Source organism: Ursus maritimus, unplaced genomic scaffold (genome assembly GCF_017311325.1).
Source record: "Ursus maritimus isolate PB19 unplaced genomic scaffold, ASM1731132v1 scaffold_3, whole genome shotgun sequence".
NCBI classification, from domain to species: Eukaryota; Metazoa; Chordata; class Mammalia; order Carnivora; family Ursidae; genus Ursus; species Ursus maritimus.
In genome coordinates, this window is record NW_024425563.1 from 17,879,231 (window position 1) to 17,896,198 (window position 16,968).

General features: G+C 37.3%; 1 protein-coding gene across 6 annotated transcripts in view; it reads right to left on the reverse strand.

Annotated features, from left to right (window-relative positions):
- The window catches only part of AGBL3 (AGBL carboxypeptidase 3), a 68,683-nt gene extending 51,715 nt beyond the window's left edge, over positions 1–16,968 (reverse strand). For all 6 annotated transcript variants that reach the window (XR_572630.2, XR_005838477.1, XR_005838478.1 and 3 more), the window contains exons 1-5: positions 15,995–16,968; positions 14,605–14,709; positions 13,606–13,666; positions 11,115–11,300; positions 1,384–1,491 (exon numbers count right to left, since the gene is read on the reverse strand). Coding sequence is in view for 3 of the 6 variants with exons in the window: in XM_008707588.2 (XP_008705810.2) it covers positions 1,384–1,491; positions 11,115–11,300; positions 13,606–13,666; positions 14,605–14,664 (415 nt within the window). In the remaining 3 variants the exon portion in view is untranslated. The remainder of the gene's footprint in view (positions 1–1,383; positions 1,492–11,114; positions 11,301–13,605; positions 13,667–14,604; positions 14,710–15,994) is intronic.

Here is a 16,968-nt window from a genome sequence, read left to right on the forward strand (position 1 = left end):
CTTTCAAGAAAAAAAAACCTCTAGGGACACGTGTGTGTCTCAGTTGGTTAAGCGTCTAACTCTTGGTTTCGGCTTGGGTCATGATCTCAGGGTCCTGAGATTGAGCCCTGCATTGGGCTCCCCTATCAGCAGGCAGTCTGCTTCCCCCCCCGCCCCTCCCCCAACTTGTGCACACATTCTCTCTCTCTCTCTCTAGAATAAATAAATCTTAAAAAAAAAATCTTTAGAAGAAAAAAACAAACATGAAACCCAGAATTCTACACACTCAGTTATTTGGGGACTTCCCATTTTGTCTTTACTCTATCAGGCCTAGGGGACACAATGATTTTTCTCTGTTGACAGTCCTATGCTGCTTTACCAGCCCTTGTTAGTCTCCCTTAATTCTGTCCGTACTTTGGTAAGTGATACTCTCATTAAACTTTCTTAGATTTCTCCAAGTATGCCATCCAGTTCTTGACAAGACCCTGACTGACTCACCTTAACTATTTTAATATTTTATCAGATCTTATTTAAGTTATGTGTGGAAGTTGTAAGGCAGGTTAGCCATGTAAATATTTGAAATTAAATTTTAAAAAATCAGAGACACCTGTCTTTACCCTAGTTGTTAAAAAATATGTGAGTATATGATTTCTAGAATTGCTTACTGTATAGGGAACAATTCTTGTAAATTTTTCTGTTTTACCAGCCCTTTAAATAAAATACATACATTCCCTGGCAGTGATCGCTAAGATATAGAACTCCGAGGGTGAAAGTGTGCAGGAGTCCCTTACTTCCTTACAGGGGTGCTTTGGGAGAACAACACAGGTCAGGATACAGGCTGAGACATCTATGTTCGATTATTAGCATACTATCGTAAAGCAGATACAAGCTTTTGTGTTACTAGAGTTCTCAAAGTACAAATATTGATCCTGACTGTTAAGAACACTTTCCTGAGATATAATCTTAGATGGTACTTGCAGCGTGGGCTACTTTCCTCCTTTGGTGATGCAATCTCAAGAAAGTATCAAACTGGCATGAAATGAAAGCTGAAAAATTTCATGAACATGTCCTATGAATAGAGAGGCAACAATAACTGTAGAACACTCCACTGGATTTATCTTTGAAAACTGATGTGAAGCATAATTCCTTCTAAATATAACTCTCTATTGTAGTGGGGAATATGTTTTACTTTAAAGTAATTTTGCATAAACTGCAGCACACTGTCGAGAATATAATTAGCACTAAATTCACATTTGAATCAATCTGTAACCAGACATCCTGACGGAGACAGGGACTTCCTGGTGATCTGCAGTTTCCATTATAAACAGCAAAACAAATAAGGTTGAGGGATGAATCTAGGTCCCAAATTATATTTTAGAGCAACATGGCTCATCATGTGCTCACCATCTTCAGCTAGATAAACTACAGTATCTTCCCTGGAGTTTGGATAAAGGGGTTCCATCTCTAGGCCTGATGGGATGTACACTGGCTCAGGATGAGAAGGAGTCCAATCTGTGGGGAAAAGACAGAAAGAGAAAACTTTATTTGAATACTACTACAAAAAAAAAAAAACCAGGAAATTTTTATTGTGTGTTTTCAAATTATTCATTGGTATACCCAGGCTAAAATTTGGTGTTTTACGCAGGACTTACCTATCCAGGCTTTCTTTCAACTACCCAGCTAGCTGGCTATGGATTGTCCCATGGTGGCTGGATAGGGTTTAAGAGAAAGCAGAAGTACACAAAGGCTTCTGAGACCTAGGTCACCACTGACATGCTGTTGCTTATGGCACACTTGGTTTTGCTAAAGCAAGTCACAGGACATTCCATTTCAAAGGGTGGGGAAAAGAGGACACCTCTTGATAGGGGACACAAAATGACATTACAAAGGGTGAGGATACATGAATGAAGAATTGTGACTATTTTTAAAATGTAGTAAAAATTTACATATTACATATAATGCAACACACAGATCTGAATCGTATGTTCAATGAACTTTGACAAATACACAGATATATATTCTATTAAAAAGAAAACAAATTGCTGAACTTTTCTTCAAGTGGTTACACAGTTTTACTCATACCGACAATGTATTAGGGTTCCAGTTTTCTACATTCTAATATTTGGAGTTGTCAGCCTTAAAATTTTTTTTTTAAATTTTGCCATCCTAGTATAAAGTGGTATCTGTGATTTTCATTGCCCATGCTTAACACTTTTGCACATTTATTAGCCATTATAGGTCTTCCTTTGAGCAATGTCTGTTCAACTCTTTTGCCCATTTTTAATTAGTTTTCTTTTTATTATTGGTTTGTAGGAATTCTTCATATAGTTTGTATCCAAATTCTTTGTCAGATATGTGCTGGGAATATTTTCTTAGCAGCTTGCCTTTTCATTTTGTTAACTGTGTCTTTTGATGAGAAGTTTTAAATTTTGATGAAGTCAAACTTATTTTCATCATTTCTTTTTTCTTTCTGGGTCTTCTCTAGAATTGTTCTTATCCTATGATTATGAAGATATTGTCCTATGTCTTCTTCAAGGAGCATTATGATGTTAACTTCTATGTTTAGTCCTGTGATCTATCTTGAATTAATTTTTTGTGTGCTGAGAGGAGTAGAGGTTGAGGTTTATTTTTTTCTACACGGACACCAGGTTGTTACAGCACCAATTATTAGAAAGACATTTATACCCACTGGATTGCTTTGGTGACCTTATAAAAAAAATAATTTGGTCTTAAATGTGCTAGTCTATTTCCAGATTCTGTTCTGAAACACTTTTTTTTGCCAATTATTTGTGCTCATTTAAAAAATCTACTGAAACATACTTCTACCCATAACTCAGCCAGAAATAAACCAAATGTTTCAACAAAACGTTTATGAGGAATTATAAGAAGTACAAACCCAAAGAAATACAGTTCTGGGGGCACCTGGGTGGCTCAGTCAGTTAAGTGTCTGCCTTTGGCTCAGGTCATCCCCCCCACACACACACCAGGTCCCAGGATGGAGCCCCCTCTCAGCTCCCTACTCAGCTGGGAGCCTGCTTCTCTCTCTGCCCCTCCCCTTGCTCTGCTCTTTCCCACTATCTCTCTTTCTCAAATAAATAAAATCTTTAAAAAAATACAGTTCTGTTTATCACAAAGCATGTATCACTTAGATCAAGATCTATTACATTGCCAGCCCCTCAGATGCCCCACTCATACCCCCTTCTAATCACTCATTTCTTCCTTTTGAAATATAACCATTAACCTTACTGTAACGTAATTGTTTCATTTGCCTTTATAATTTTACAATCTGAGTATTCATATATATATGTGTGTGCATAAATATATCTATGTAAGTACTGATGTGAAACTATAGCTTTGTTTTGCCTATTTTTGTACTCACAGAAGTCAAATTTCATAATACATATTCTTGTTTTTTTCACATATTTGTAAAATCGATCCATCTTGTGGCATGTTGCTGTAATTTGTTCATTTTTATTGCTATAGAATATGTTACTACATAAAAATACTACAACTTATTTATCCACATCTACTTATAATAGACATTCAGGTTGAGGCCGTTATGAACAATGGTTCTATGAAAAGCTTTATACATGTTCCTTGGAACACATGTGCCCACATTCCTTTTGGGTACAGATCCTGGGGTAGGAATTCTAAATTTTAGGTCATACATAGCTTCAATTTCAGTTGACAATGCAGAGCTGTCAATCAATGTATACAGCCACCAGCAGGTTATGCTCCACTCCGTCATCAGTGCTTAGTGCTTAGTTTAAGTTAAAATGTCAAATACAGTCTCCTCTGACTTCCATGAAACAGTACTCATCCACTGATGGACATTTGGATTGTTTTCCTTTTGGCTATTAGGAATAATGCTGCTATATTAACATTTACATGTAAGTTTTTTGGGGGGCATATGTTAAATTTCTCATCAACACATGTCATCAGATTTTGATTCTAGTTATCCGGTGGGTGTAATGTGGTATTTTGATGTATTAATTTCCATTTACCAGATGACTAGAGATGCTGAATATCTTTTCATGTGTTTATTGGCCACGTTTATCTTCTTTAGAGAAATGTCTTGGCAAAAGTAGCCTAGAAAATGGAAAAATTTTAAAAAGAATAAAGTAATGGTGTGAACTAAGTTTATCACATAACAAAGTTTATTTTAAAGCTTTAAAGTAAAATTGTATTTTAAATTTCATAATTATATAAAAATTTAAGTAAAATAAATGTAAAGCTTTAAATTAAATTAAAATAATGCCATCATATGAATAGACAAATTAATGAAATAGAATAAAATTCAAAATTAGACCTAGAAGTTTAGCATTAATAATTGTGGCATTTGCAATCTATCTACAGAAAATAATTAAACAATTTTTTTAAACAATTGGCTAGATGGTTAACAGAACTGGATAGAGAGCTTGCTTCTTGCATCAAAATGGATTGTTGATGGATAAAAACTTAAATCACAAAAAATACAACTTCAATAGAACTAAGAAAAACATGAGAACTTCAAAACCCAGAAGCCAAAGAAAAATAATAAAGTGATTACATAAAAATTAAAAATTTCTGTATGCTAAAGATAAAAGGCAAATGACGAACTGAAAAAAAAGTATACAACATATATAACATAGTAAGCCGATCTTCTGGCTACACAGAGAACACTTAAGATCAAGAAGAAACAAAAAGTACAACCAATAATAAAATGGGTAAAGGATTTTATCTCACAATGGACATAAAAACAATCAAACACACCTGTTAGCCATTTGTATGTCTTCTTTGAGAAATGCCTATTCAAGTCCTCGGCCTGTTTTTAAATTTAGTAATTACTGTTTTGCTACTGAGTTACAGAAATTCTTCACGAATTTTAGAGATTAACCCCTTATCATATATGTGGTTTGCAAATATTTTCCTGTCCCATATGTGGCTTTTGTACTGTGCTGATCATTTCCTTTGCCACACAGAGCGTTTTAGTTTGATGTAGTCTCACTTGTCTACTTTTGCTTTTGCTGTCTGTACTTTTGGTGTCATACCCATGGTATCATTGACAATAGCAAGGTCATGAAGCTTTTCCCATATATTTTCTTCTAGGAGTTTTACAGTTTCAGGTCTTATGTTTAAGTCTTTAATTCTTCAGCCATTTTGAATTGATTTTTTATATGGTATAAGATGGTAAGAGTCCAGGTTCATTCTTCTGCATGTGGATATCCAATTTTCTCAATATTTGTTGAAGGGACCATTGTATGTTCTTGGTACTCTTTTCAAAGATCAGTTGACTGTATAACCATGGATTTATTTCTGGGCTCTCTTTTCTGTTCCAGTGGCCTCTCAGATCTGTCTTTAGGCCAGTACCATACTGTTCTGACTACTCTAGCTTTGTAATAAATTTTGAAATAAAGAATTTATTGTGTGATTCCCCCAGCTTTGTTCTTCTTCCTTAAGATTGATTTGGCTATCTGTGGCCTTCTTTGGGTTCCATATGACTTTCAGAGTTGTTTTCTATTTCTCTAAAAATGCCACTGGGATTTTGATGGGGACTGCATTGTTAACACCACTGATCTTCAGGGAAATGAAAATCAAAGTCACAGGGAGGTATCATTTCACACCTATTATGATGGCCATTATCCACAAAACAAAAGACAAGTGTTGGCAAGGAAGAGGATAACCCGGAACCCTTGTATACTGGAATAAAAAATAGCACAACCACTGTGGAAAGCAGTGAAGTTCCTCAAAAAAATAAAAATAGAACTACCACATTATCCAGAAGTCCAACCACTGGGTATTTACCCAAAAGAAGTGAAATTAGGATTCTGAAGAGATATTAGATATTAGCACTCCCATATTCATTGCAGTACTATACACAATAGCTAAGATGTGGAAACAATCTGAATGTCCATCAATGGGTAAATGATACAAAGAGAATGTGCTACACACACACACGCGCGCGCGCGCGCGCACACACACACACACACACGGAGGGTGGGGAGAGGGCGGGAGGGAAGGAGAGAGGGAGGAGGGGAGAGAAGCGGGGGGAGTGGGACAGAGGGAGGGGGGAGGGAGGGAGGGAAGGAGGGAGAGAAATATTATTCAGTCTTAAAAAAGGATTTTCCTGCAATATGCAGCAACATGGATGAATTCTGTGGACATTATGCTAAATGAAATAAGTCAGTCATGGAAGAACAAATACTACATGACTCCACTTATATTAAGTATCTAAAACAGTCAAACTCACAGAATCGGAAAGTGGAACAGTGGCTGCTAGGAGCAAGCGGGAGGGGAAAATGGGGAGCTAGTAATCAACACATCTAAAACTTCAATAATGCAGGATGAATACGCTCTGTAACAACTCTGTGCCTCTGGTTAACGACACTGTACTGCACACTTACAAACCTGCTGAAGGCAGACCTCATGTTAAGTGCTCTTACCATAATAAAATAAATACAAAAATTAAAACAGTCAATACATATATGTAAAGATGTTCAATGTCACTAATAAAGAGTATATGAATTGAAACACAACATATCTAAAACAAACAATATCAAACTGTTGAAAAGCAGACAGGTAACTAAACAGTGTTTATGAATATATAGGAAAAGAGGCCCTCTCATTGTGTAGAAAAGGATTAACTCAGCAGGCCTGGGTTGTCCAAACTCTGTATACACCAAAGAGAGGTTTCACCCTTGTTAACTCCTAGAAGATAACTTCTCAGACTTTGGAATATCCTGCTTGATAAGAGTCTATCTGTCTATGTGGGGCTTTGGATCATACCAGATAGTTAACGGTAAGAATGTGACTTATGGTAGAGGGACTTACACAACATGCTATCGATTTTAACAGGAAAGGCTAGAGACTGAGTAAATAAGGTCAGCTATATGGGTACTCCCTGGAGATATGACCACCCCGAAAAGAAACCATAGGCACCAAAGCTTGGATGAGCCTTCCTGATTGGCAATACTTCATGTGTGTTATCTCACATCATGGCTGGGAGTATTAAACACCGTCCGTAAGGCTCCAAATCGGCAAAGAAGAGGTCAAACTGTCTCTCTTCGCAGATGACATGATACTCTATATAGAAAACCCAAAAGAATCCACTCCCAAATTACTAGAAGTTATAGAGCAATTCAGTAATGTGGCGGGATACAAAATCAATGCTCAGAAATCAGTTGCATTTCTATACACGAACAATGAGACTGAAGACAGAAATTAGGGAATCCATCCCATTTACAATAGCACCAAAAATCATAAGGTATCTCGGAATTAACTTAACCAGAGAGGTAAAGGCTCTATATTCTAGAAACTACAAATCACTCTTGAAAGACACTGAAGAAGACACAAAAAGATGGAAAAACATTCCATGGTCATGGATTGGAAGAATAAACATAGTTAAAAAATCTTCACTAACCAAAGCAATCTACACTTTCAATGCCATCCCAATGAAAATACCAATGACATTTTTCAAAGAACTGGAACAAACAGCCCTTAAATTTGTGTGGAACCAGAAAAGGCCCCGAATCGCCAAGGAATTGTTGAAAAGGAAAAACAAAGCTGGGGGCATCACAATGCCGGATTTCGAGCTGTACTACAAAGCTGTGATCACAAAGACAGCATGGTACTGGCACAAAAACAGACACATAGACCAATGGAACAGAATAGAGAACCCAGAAATGGACCCTCGGCTCTTTGGGCAACTAATATTTGATAAAGCAGGAAAAAACATCCGGTGGGAAAAAGACAGTCTCTTCAATAAATGGTGCTGGGAAAATTGGACAGCTACATGCAAAAGAATGAAACTTGACCACTATCTCACACCATACACAAAAATAAACTCCAAATGGATGAAAGACCTCGATGTGAGACAGGAATCCATCAAAATTCTAGAGGAGAACATAGGCAGCAACCTCTACGACATCGGCCAAAGCAACCTTTTTCATGACACATCCCCAAAGGCAAGAGAAACAAAAGATAAAATGAATTTATGGGACTTCATCAAGATTAAAAGTTTCTGCACAGCCAAGGAAACAGTCAGAAAAACTAAGAGGCAGCCCACGGAATGGGAGAATATATTTGCAAATGACACTACAGATAAAGGACTGGTATCCAAGATCTACAAAGAACTTCTCAAACTCAATACACGAGAAACAAATAAACAAATCAAAAAATGGGCAGAAGATATGAACAGACACTTTTCCAATGAAGACATACAAATGGCTGACACATGAAAAAATGTTCAAAATCATTAGCCATCAAGGAAATTCAAATCAAAACCACACTGAGATACCACCTTACGCCAGTTAGAATGGCAAAAATAGACAAGGCAAGAAACAACAATTGCTGGAGAGGATGTGGAGAAAGGGGATCCCTCCTACATTGTTGGTGGGAATGCAAATTGGTAGAGCCACTCTGGAAAACAGTGTGGAGGTCCCTTAAAAAGTTAAAAATAGAGCTACCCTATGATCCAAGCCATTGCACTACTGGGAATGTACCCCAAAGATACAGATGTAGTGAAGAGAAGGGCCATTTGACCCCCAGTGTTCATAGCAGCATTGTCCACAATAGCTAAATCGTGGAAGGAGCCGAGATGCCCTTCAACAGATGACTGGATTAAGAAGCTGTGGTCCATATATACAATGGAATATTACTCAGCTATCAGAAAGCATGAGTTCTCAACATTTGCTGCAACATGGACGGCACTGGAGGAGATAATGCTAAGTGAAATAAGTCAAGCAGAGAAAGACAATTATCATATGGTTTCTCTCATCTATGGAACATAAGAACTAGGATGATCGGTAGGGGAAGAAAGGGATAAAGAAAGGGGGGTAATCAGAAGGGGGAATGAAACATGAGAGACTATGGACTATGAGAAACAAACTGAGGACTTCAGAGGGGAGGAGGGTGGGGGAATGGGATAGACCGGTCAACTAATGAATCATCGAACTTTACATCAGAAACCAGGGATATACTGTATGGTGAATAACATAATATAATAAAAATATTATTATGGAGGAAAAAAAAGACTCCACTGGGAAGGGACAATTGGAAGCTTGCACCTAATCTCTCCTGGACTCTGTCCTTTTTTTTTTTTTTTTTTTTAAAGATTTTATTTATTTATTCGACAGAGAGAGAGACAGCCAGTGAGAGAGGGAACACAAGCAGGGGGAGTGGGAGAGGAAGAAACAGGCTCATAGCAGAAGAGCCTGATGTGGGGCTCGATCCCATAACGCCGGGATCACGCCCTGAGCCGAAGGCAGACGCTTAACCGCTGTGCCACCCAGGTGCCCCTCCTGGACTCTGTTCTATGTTCCTTTTACCTTTGCTGATGTTTTTTTAACCTTTGCAGATTTTAATCTATATGATTTCAATGTAATAAACCACAACCATGAGTATAACAGCTTTTTTTTTTTTTTTTTTTTGAGTTCTAGGAGTCCTTCTACAATCATTGAACCTGAGGGTAATCCTGAAGACCACCTCATACAAATTTTTTATTACTATATATTGATACAGCTCCTTTTGAAGGGCAATTTGGCAGTATCCTTTCAACTAGAAACTCCAGGAATTTACAACTATACACACACACACACACACACACACACACAATCAGACACATATAAAAGAATGTTCATAAAGTTCTGTTTGTCAGTGCCAAAGACTGGAAACATCCTAAACTCATTGACAAGGCACCAAAGTACTGTTTATTCACTGAATTAAATCTAATGAACCAATTTATAAAAAAAAAGAGAGAGATATTAGTATATATGAGCTGATATGGAAAGACTTTCAAGATACATGGTTGTGTAGGACAGTGTTCATTTATAGCTGAACTGGAAAAGCTCTATTTTTAAAGCTGGAAAAGTCTGGATATCTAGCTTTGACAGCTGGCCAAGATAAGGACAGCAAGATTTATAATGTGCTATTTAAAGTCTGAAACTCCCCTGGTACCCATTATGGGCAGTTTGTTTACTGATGGCTTTCATTTGGCAGAATCAGACAGCCTGACTTGACCAAATGACCAGAGGGACAGAAACACCCAGCTGAGAACTTCTGACTTGAAGTCTTCTAAAGCGTATATATATGGATAGGGGGAGAAGGCGAGAGAGAGGGAGAGGCACTTCTCCCTTCCCCTCTCTCTCTATACTAGATAATATGAAGAGAAAACTTAGTTTATAAGAATGCCTAAGTGGCATCAATTTAAGTAATACAGTAAATAGCGACAATTATAGTAAGTATAGCTGGTTTTTAATTTTATTCACTAGTGAATGTCTAATAATATCTTTACCTGGCAATAATGTATATGATATAATCAACACAAGGTGAAAAACAGTGGCAGTGAAGAGGTGATGAACGATGGGAATGTTTCCATTATTCGGGTGTGAGGACTGGGAAGATAAGGCTGAAATACACTGGATGAAAACTAAATTTGGGACTGCACACATACAAAACATAAAAATAGTCACTACAATATGCCCTCTTTGGGTCCATAAAATATACATTAAATAAGCAGAAAGAGGGAAAGGAGAGGAAAAAAAAAAGGGGCACAAAGATATAAAAAATGAGAGGAAGATAAGTGGAAAAAGGGGAGAAAGAGGCAAAAGAGGATAAAGATACACAGAAGAGAACAAAGATATTCAGTGAGGGGGGGAGCAAGAGATAGGGAGGAAAAAAGGAGCCAGACTGCAGAGCCATCAGGCATACCCTGCCCATGACCTCACTTTTTATATAAGAGTTTGAATGTGACTGGAACAGTCACGCTATTTCGAATTGTTTAGATTACAAAATTCTGGCACATGTTTTAAATCCCTCTTTTGAGCACACGTGGCTTCTGGACACTTGGAATGTGGCTGATCGGAGCTAAAATGCAAGTGTAAATGCATACCAGATTTTGAAGACTTTATATGAAAGAACAGAATGCAAAATATTTTTGATAAATTTGGGTTAAATAGAATGTATTTTTGAAATCAATTTCATTTGTTTCTTTTTCCTTTTTTAAATGTGGCCACTAGAAAATTTTAAACGAGACATTTAGCTCACGTTATATTCCTGTTGGAATGCACTGTTCTAACACCATGAGTCTCCTTATTAAAATTAAGGTTGGCAAAGTTAGTTTGCTAATATTTGAATTCCAAAAACTGCTAAGAACATACCAATATGCTGGACCTTTTCATCAATGACCTCACAGTGGTACGGCCACCGTGTTGGGCTCAGCGGACCAGAAGAAGAGACACCATATAAATCTCGTGGTTCACGAAGACGTGGCACCCATCTCCCTAGTTGATATTCCAACAGTATCTGGGTAGTTCGGGGGAAAAATGATTCACTAGTAGAGTCAGCTGAAAAAAGATTCAAACACAATCATGAGTGATAAGAAGCAAAACCCCAATTCCTATAATTTTTAGATATATCCTTTTTTCCCTTCTAATACCATTAATTTGTGAGTATTTATGGATATCATTTTATAATTCATGCCATTTTAAAAAAACTAAAATTACTATTGAAATTTTGAACCAGTTGATCTTCACAATAGCTAAAAAGTAGTTGACCTAAGATAATATTAATTTATAGATAAAAATATAATTAAGATAAAATTAATTTATTAATTTATGCTAAATTCATGATGCTACTCCAAAAACATTTGTTTCTTGCAGCTTTTCTAGCAAACTATCTACTGTTGAGTCTTTTTTTCCTAAGATTTTATTTATTTGAGAGAGAGAGACAGAGCATGACTGGGGGAGGGGCAGAGGGAGAGGGAGATGGACAAGCAGACTCCCTGCTGAGCACGGAGCCTGATGCGGGGCTGGATCCCAGGACCCCAAGACTCAGGACCCCCAGATAATGACCTGAGCTGAAGTCAGACACTTAACCGACTGAGCCACCCAGGCGCCCCTACTGTAGTCTTCTTAAATTTAATTACACTGAGGCAACTATTTGTCCAAAGGGTTAAATACACCCCATGACCATAATTCGTCACCACCCACTGGCTCTATATTCTCAAAGGTTGCTAGCGAACTCTCAGTCACAACTTTTTCTCAGGTCTCATTCTAGGATCACTGCGGGACACAGTCCCAAGAGCATAATATACATAGAATACAATGGGGTTGCCCCAAGTAGGTAGTGCAGAGGCCCTGTCTCTTTCAATGGGATGCCTGTGAGGCATCAAATCGATGTGGATAATTCCCCCTCCCTAAGCTCATGTACCTTGTCTTTTATGACACTGCACTTTCTGGTTTTCTCCCTACCTTTCACAGCCTTGGTTCTCATTTGTCTCACTGACTCCTCTTGCTCTATCCCTTCCAAAAACCTAGACTGAGTTTTGAGCTATTTTTGTGCAATAGCAGATATTGCAAGTTAGACTAGGAGTCAGACAAACTGAGTTCTATTCTACTACATGGTTTCTATATGATTTTGCTTGGCTAATGCAGCCTCTTTGAGCATAAATTTTACTGTATGTGAATAAGGAATAATAATAGATCCATTTATTCAATAGTTATTAAGCATCTAGTATTATTAGACATTTTGTCTAATTTACAGTATGACTCAAAAATGGCAAGGCAGCTCTGAATTAGGAAATAAAATTAGATCCATATATCATACTATTCAATAATATAAATTATAGGAGAAATTAAATACCAGAATTCAAAGTATTTAGAGAAAACTTAGATGATTATATTAGTGACCTTGGGGTAGGGAAGCTTAAACAGATATAAAAATAAAGAGCCACTAATAAATGATAAATTTAACATCAAAATAGTTCTAAATAATGGAAGCAACATTAACAAAGGATTACTATGAACAAGCAATTGATTATAAGAGTGACTATTAAAAAGACAAGCATAAAAAATAATTCTCACTTTCTTCAGCAATAAGGAAAGGTTAGGTAAAACAGTGAGTTACTTTCCTTCTTCCAGCAGATTGGCAAAATTAAAAAAAAAAAAAAGGGAGTGGCAAGAAGTCCATTAACTAGTATTCCAAGTTTTCTATAAGTATGGATATAGATATGTGCATAAATGCAAAGAATAAAGGTCTGGAAGGATACACACCAAACTGAGAATAGTAGGTATCTCAAAAGATTTATTTAAGAATGATGGTTAAAAAAAAAAAAAAAAAGAAGAAAAAGAAGAAAAAAAAAGAAAAAGCCTTATTTTCAATTTCAGATTTGTGATATGTGAATATTTAGAATATTTTAGATATACACTTAAAAAAAACCTCTAAATACAACTCTAAATGTATAAATTTAAAAAAATGAAGTATACATCAAGATTCCACATACATGTACATTTGCATACTTCAAAAACAGTGTCCATTATAACTTGAGTCATACTGTAAATTTAAAGAGCTATTTATTTAAAGAAATGCTATAGAAATCCTTATGTTAAGTGTAGTCCTTTATAAAGTAATGACCACTTTTATTAGTTTCATTAAATATCAGGTTTACCTAAAACCTTAAAAGTCTGAGCTCCAAAAGATTCTTATCAAAGTGGATACATTCTCTTTCCTTATCCAATATCAGAATACACTTCTATAGTATCCAATCTGAACGTTTTCTAGTTTCTTCATTTTCTGATTTTTCACTGACCTTGAGTGGACACTCAAGGTCTTATCCTAAAGAGACGGGAGAATATATGGATAAGTTCAAACCTGTTAAAAGTGCACACCGGTGGATATCTTCGCTTACAAATTTCATGAAGTTATCCTCATCCTGAAACAGGAGAGTTTCAAAATATTTTTTAAAAAACCAACAGTTTCCAAATCCAGAAATTTTTTTACATCTATTTTAGTACTTAGAATTGAGCACATCTTTCTATTCTTTAATGAATGCAAAAAAATAAAATCAAAGGATTATTATGGGCTACTGGTCTCAAAGTGCCCAATACTTCATATGTCCTGAAACCTTCAAGTTTTCATCTTTCATCCCCCTTCTTTGATTGGGTAAGGTCATATTAATGATTGTACGGAGGGGATAAAGTTTAAAGATTCTTGGTAAACCTGGCAAAACAATTTAAACTATAAATAAAATTAACAAAAAGAAAAAGAAGAAAGCCAAAAACTTAAAGGGTGATACATTATTTTAGGGAGCTTATTTTGGGACCTTAACTTAAACACCTGATAATTTATGTTTTACTAAAATCTGAAGGAAATCTCTCAGAAATATGTACTAGAACCAGACAAACTATTTTGAAATACTGCGTTTTGTTTTTCCCTTTTTCTTCCTCCATGTCCTTTCCTTTGTTACATCAGAACCACATTAAACCTATTATGGTGATACACAATAACTTTAGAACATAGGGGATCCAGTATAGGATACATATTATGATGTAACAGAATTAATACATGTAAGTGAACATGAATTATAAAAATAAAACCTTAGTAATGATTTAATACACATTGTTAAAACTCAGAAGAATCTTAGCCAAAATATTTTCTCAAAAATATCAATATAGGTTCTCTTTCTAGATATAAGGCATACTGCACGTAGTAGTAATATCTTGGCTTTCAAATTATTTTCCAACGTCAGTGACAAGTGATTTAAACATCTAATTGATTTTTACATTCAACTGATTTTATAATATTTTTACTGGGAATTTATAACACAAGTTTTATCTTAAATTAAGTGGGATAAAGTCGGGAAAAACATACAGATTCATCATCACTGATTGTTCTGTCCGAATAGTCTTCCTTTTCTGAATCTTCTGACATTTCTTCCAATATCTGGCTTGAAGTTTCTTTTATTAGGTAGGTAGGCTGTAAAACAATTTCTAAGGAACTTATTTGATAGTTTTCTGTTTAACTTGCAGGTGTTTATTACATTAAATGAGTAACCCCAGATACATCCAATTGTATTTAATTAACAGTGAACAACAGGCTTCTCTAAAAGCTAATTAGGACACAGCTAATCAAACATTCGATTTCAAAGATTTGAAGAAATTTTCCATTTCCATGAAAGAGACAAAATCACAATAAAAGACTAATCAAGTAAATAATTTAATTGAAAAAAGAAATCTCCAGGTTACACAGCCAAATCATTTACCTCCTGTATTTACATTACCACCACAGCAAGTTCAGAATGATCCTGAGGCATTTAAAAAGATCATGAAACCAAAGAAAAATTATAGTTATTCAGGAAATGAAATCTAACAATATAGTTTAAATTTTTTTCTGCTTAATTTTCAATTGACCAAAAGCTCAAATGACAATACACTTTTCTCTTTCTATTCTGGTTAATATTCTGTAGATATTGTCTCTGTTCTAATATTCAATTATTCTTACTTAAATCTCAATAGCTAACAGGTTATATTGGCCACGACCTCTACTCCCATGCAAGCATCCTCCCAAGTGGTTATTAAGACAATGGAGTAACAGAAATTCTTTGCTAAGATTCTACTATTTTCGAGAGACCAAAGGAATTTTCCAATTTCGAACCTATTGGTTTATACCCCTCTCTACAAAGAGCAAATAACTACTAATGCAACAGAGAAGACCCTTCCTCCAGTATTAAAGAGACTTCAGTCTCAATCTGGGGGATCACCACAATTCCGAATTTGGAAAACCTGGCATAAATCCTGATTCAATTTCCTTACATGAACATAGGAGGGACACCAGCGTGCTGACCTGCTGTAATGTAAAACCTGGGCTTCAGGAAAGCCACACACAATTATCTAACAGGCACTTCCTGGGTTATCTTCCACGTCTGCGGCTGAAGAAGCAAAAGCAGACGCTTCCAAGCCCAGCCGCGCGGGGCAGGTCTGCAGGCAGACACGGTCACTTTCTCAGTGGGGAGGACTGAGGCCTTTTAAGCCACAAGTCGTGTTGGCAAGGTGTTACTCCCACCCTCACTCTGGACCTGGCAGTATGGGGAGCGGCTCATTTTCTGGACCGCGCGGTCTTTCCACGCGCGCTCGCTTCCCTCAGGGGGCGTCCCGTCTGCGATGTCTTTTCCCTCTCGACCGCCTTGGCCGGGCCCTCGCCTCCGCCCCGAGTCCTCTGGCCTGCCCAGTCGTCCCTTCCCCGCGGGGAGCAGCCGTCCTACCGGAGACACCTAGAGTCCAGCAGTTGGAAGGAACGCCGCTGTAGCTTAACAGCCCCAGCCACGCCCTTCCCTAAGAGGCGCGGCCACTCGTTTCCAGGGCAACGGGACCCCCCTCGCGAGACTTCCGACCGCCCTCGGGAATCGCCTAGCAACCGGCGTGGGGGAGAAGAGCCCACGCTGGATTTCGCCCGAGGAAGGGGAGAGCCCAGGGGATGACGGGAGCTAGGGGCGGAAAGAATCTCCAGCTGCGTTAGGGTGGAGCCCGGGGCCTGGCGGGAAAATTTGGGAGTGGGGACGACTCAGATGCTGCTCCTCGGCTGTTTGCCATGTTCTTTCTCCGAGGAGGCAGTAGAGCGTACTGGTTAAGACTTGGGCTTTTGGTCTTTATTTGTATCCACACCAAGCTGCATTCTGCACGATCGTGTGACTAATCATCTTTATTCAGAAAACGAGACTTCTCTCTAAATACTTGGTAGAGGTGTGATAGACAATACTTGAAGATTCTTTAAGTATCCTAATTGTTAGCAAATGTATTGAACCCCTATTACCTTCCGAGGTACTATGCAAATCACTTTACATGTCTTGTCTTATCTAATTAAATATGTTCTTCCCGTAACAGACTTAGACATTCTGGTCCATAAGAGACTTAAAGACTGTTATTCCTGAAATCATCTTGCTTTCCCGCTGGTCTTTATGTCTGGTGGCTAATTTAATACATTGGAAACAGCTTTCCAAGTGTAGCTGAAAAAAAGTCTTTAGATGATTGGTGTGTTATGGGAGGAAAATTTTTTACTCTGTCTTTCTAAGTTCTTTTGGCTAGTATATTAATTAAATTGATAGATTCATAGGAGAGCAATAAGTTTAATTTCTTATGTATGTATGGACACCTCACAAGGATATGAGAGCCTCCAAGACAGGCAACTGAGGCTCGTATGCCATCCTGAACTAAGGAGAAGGTGGGGTCTGGGGCTTCA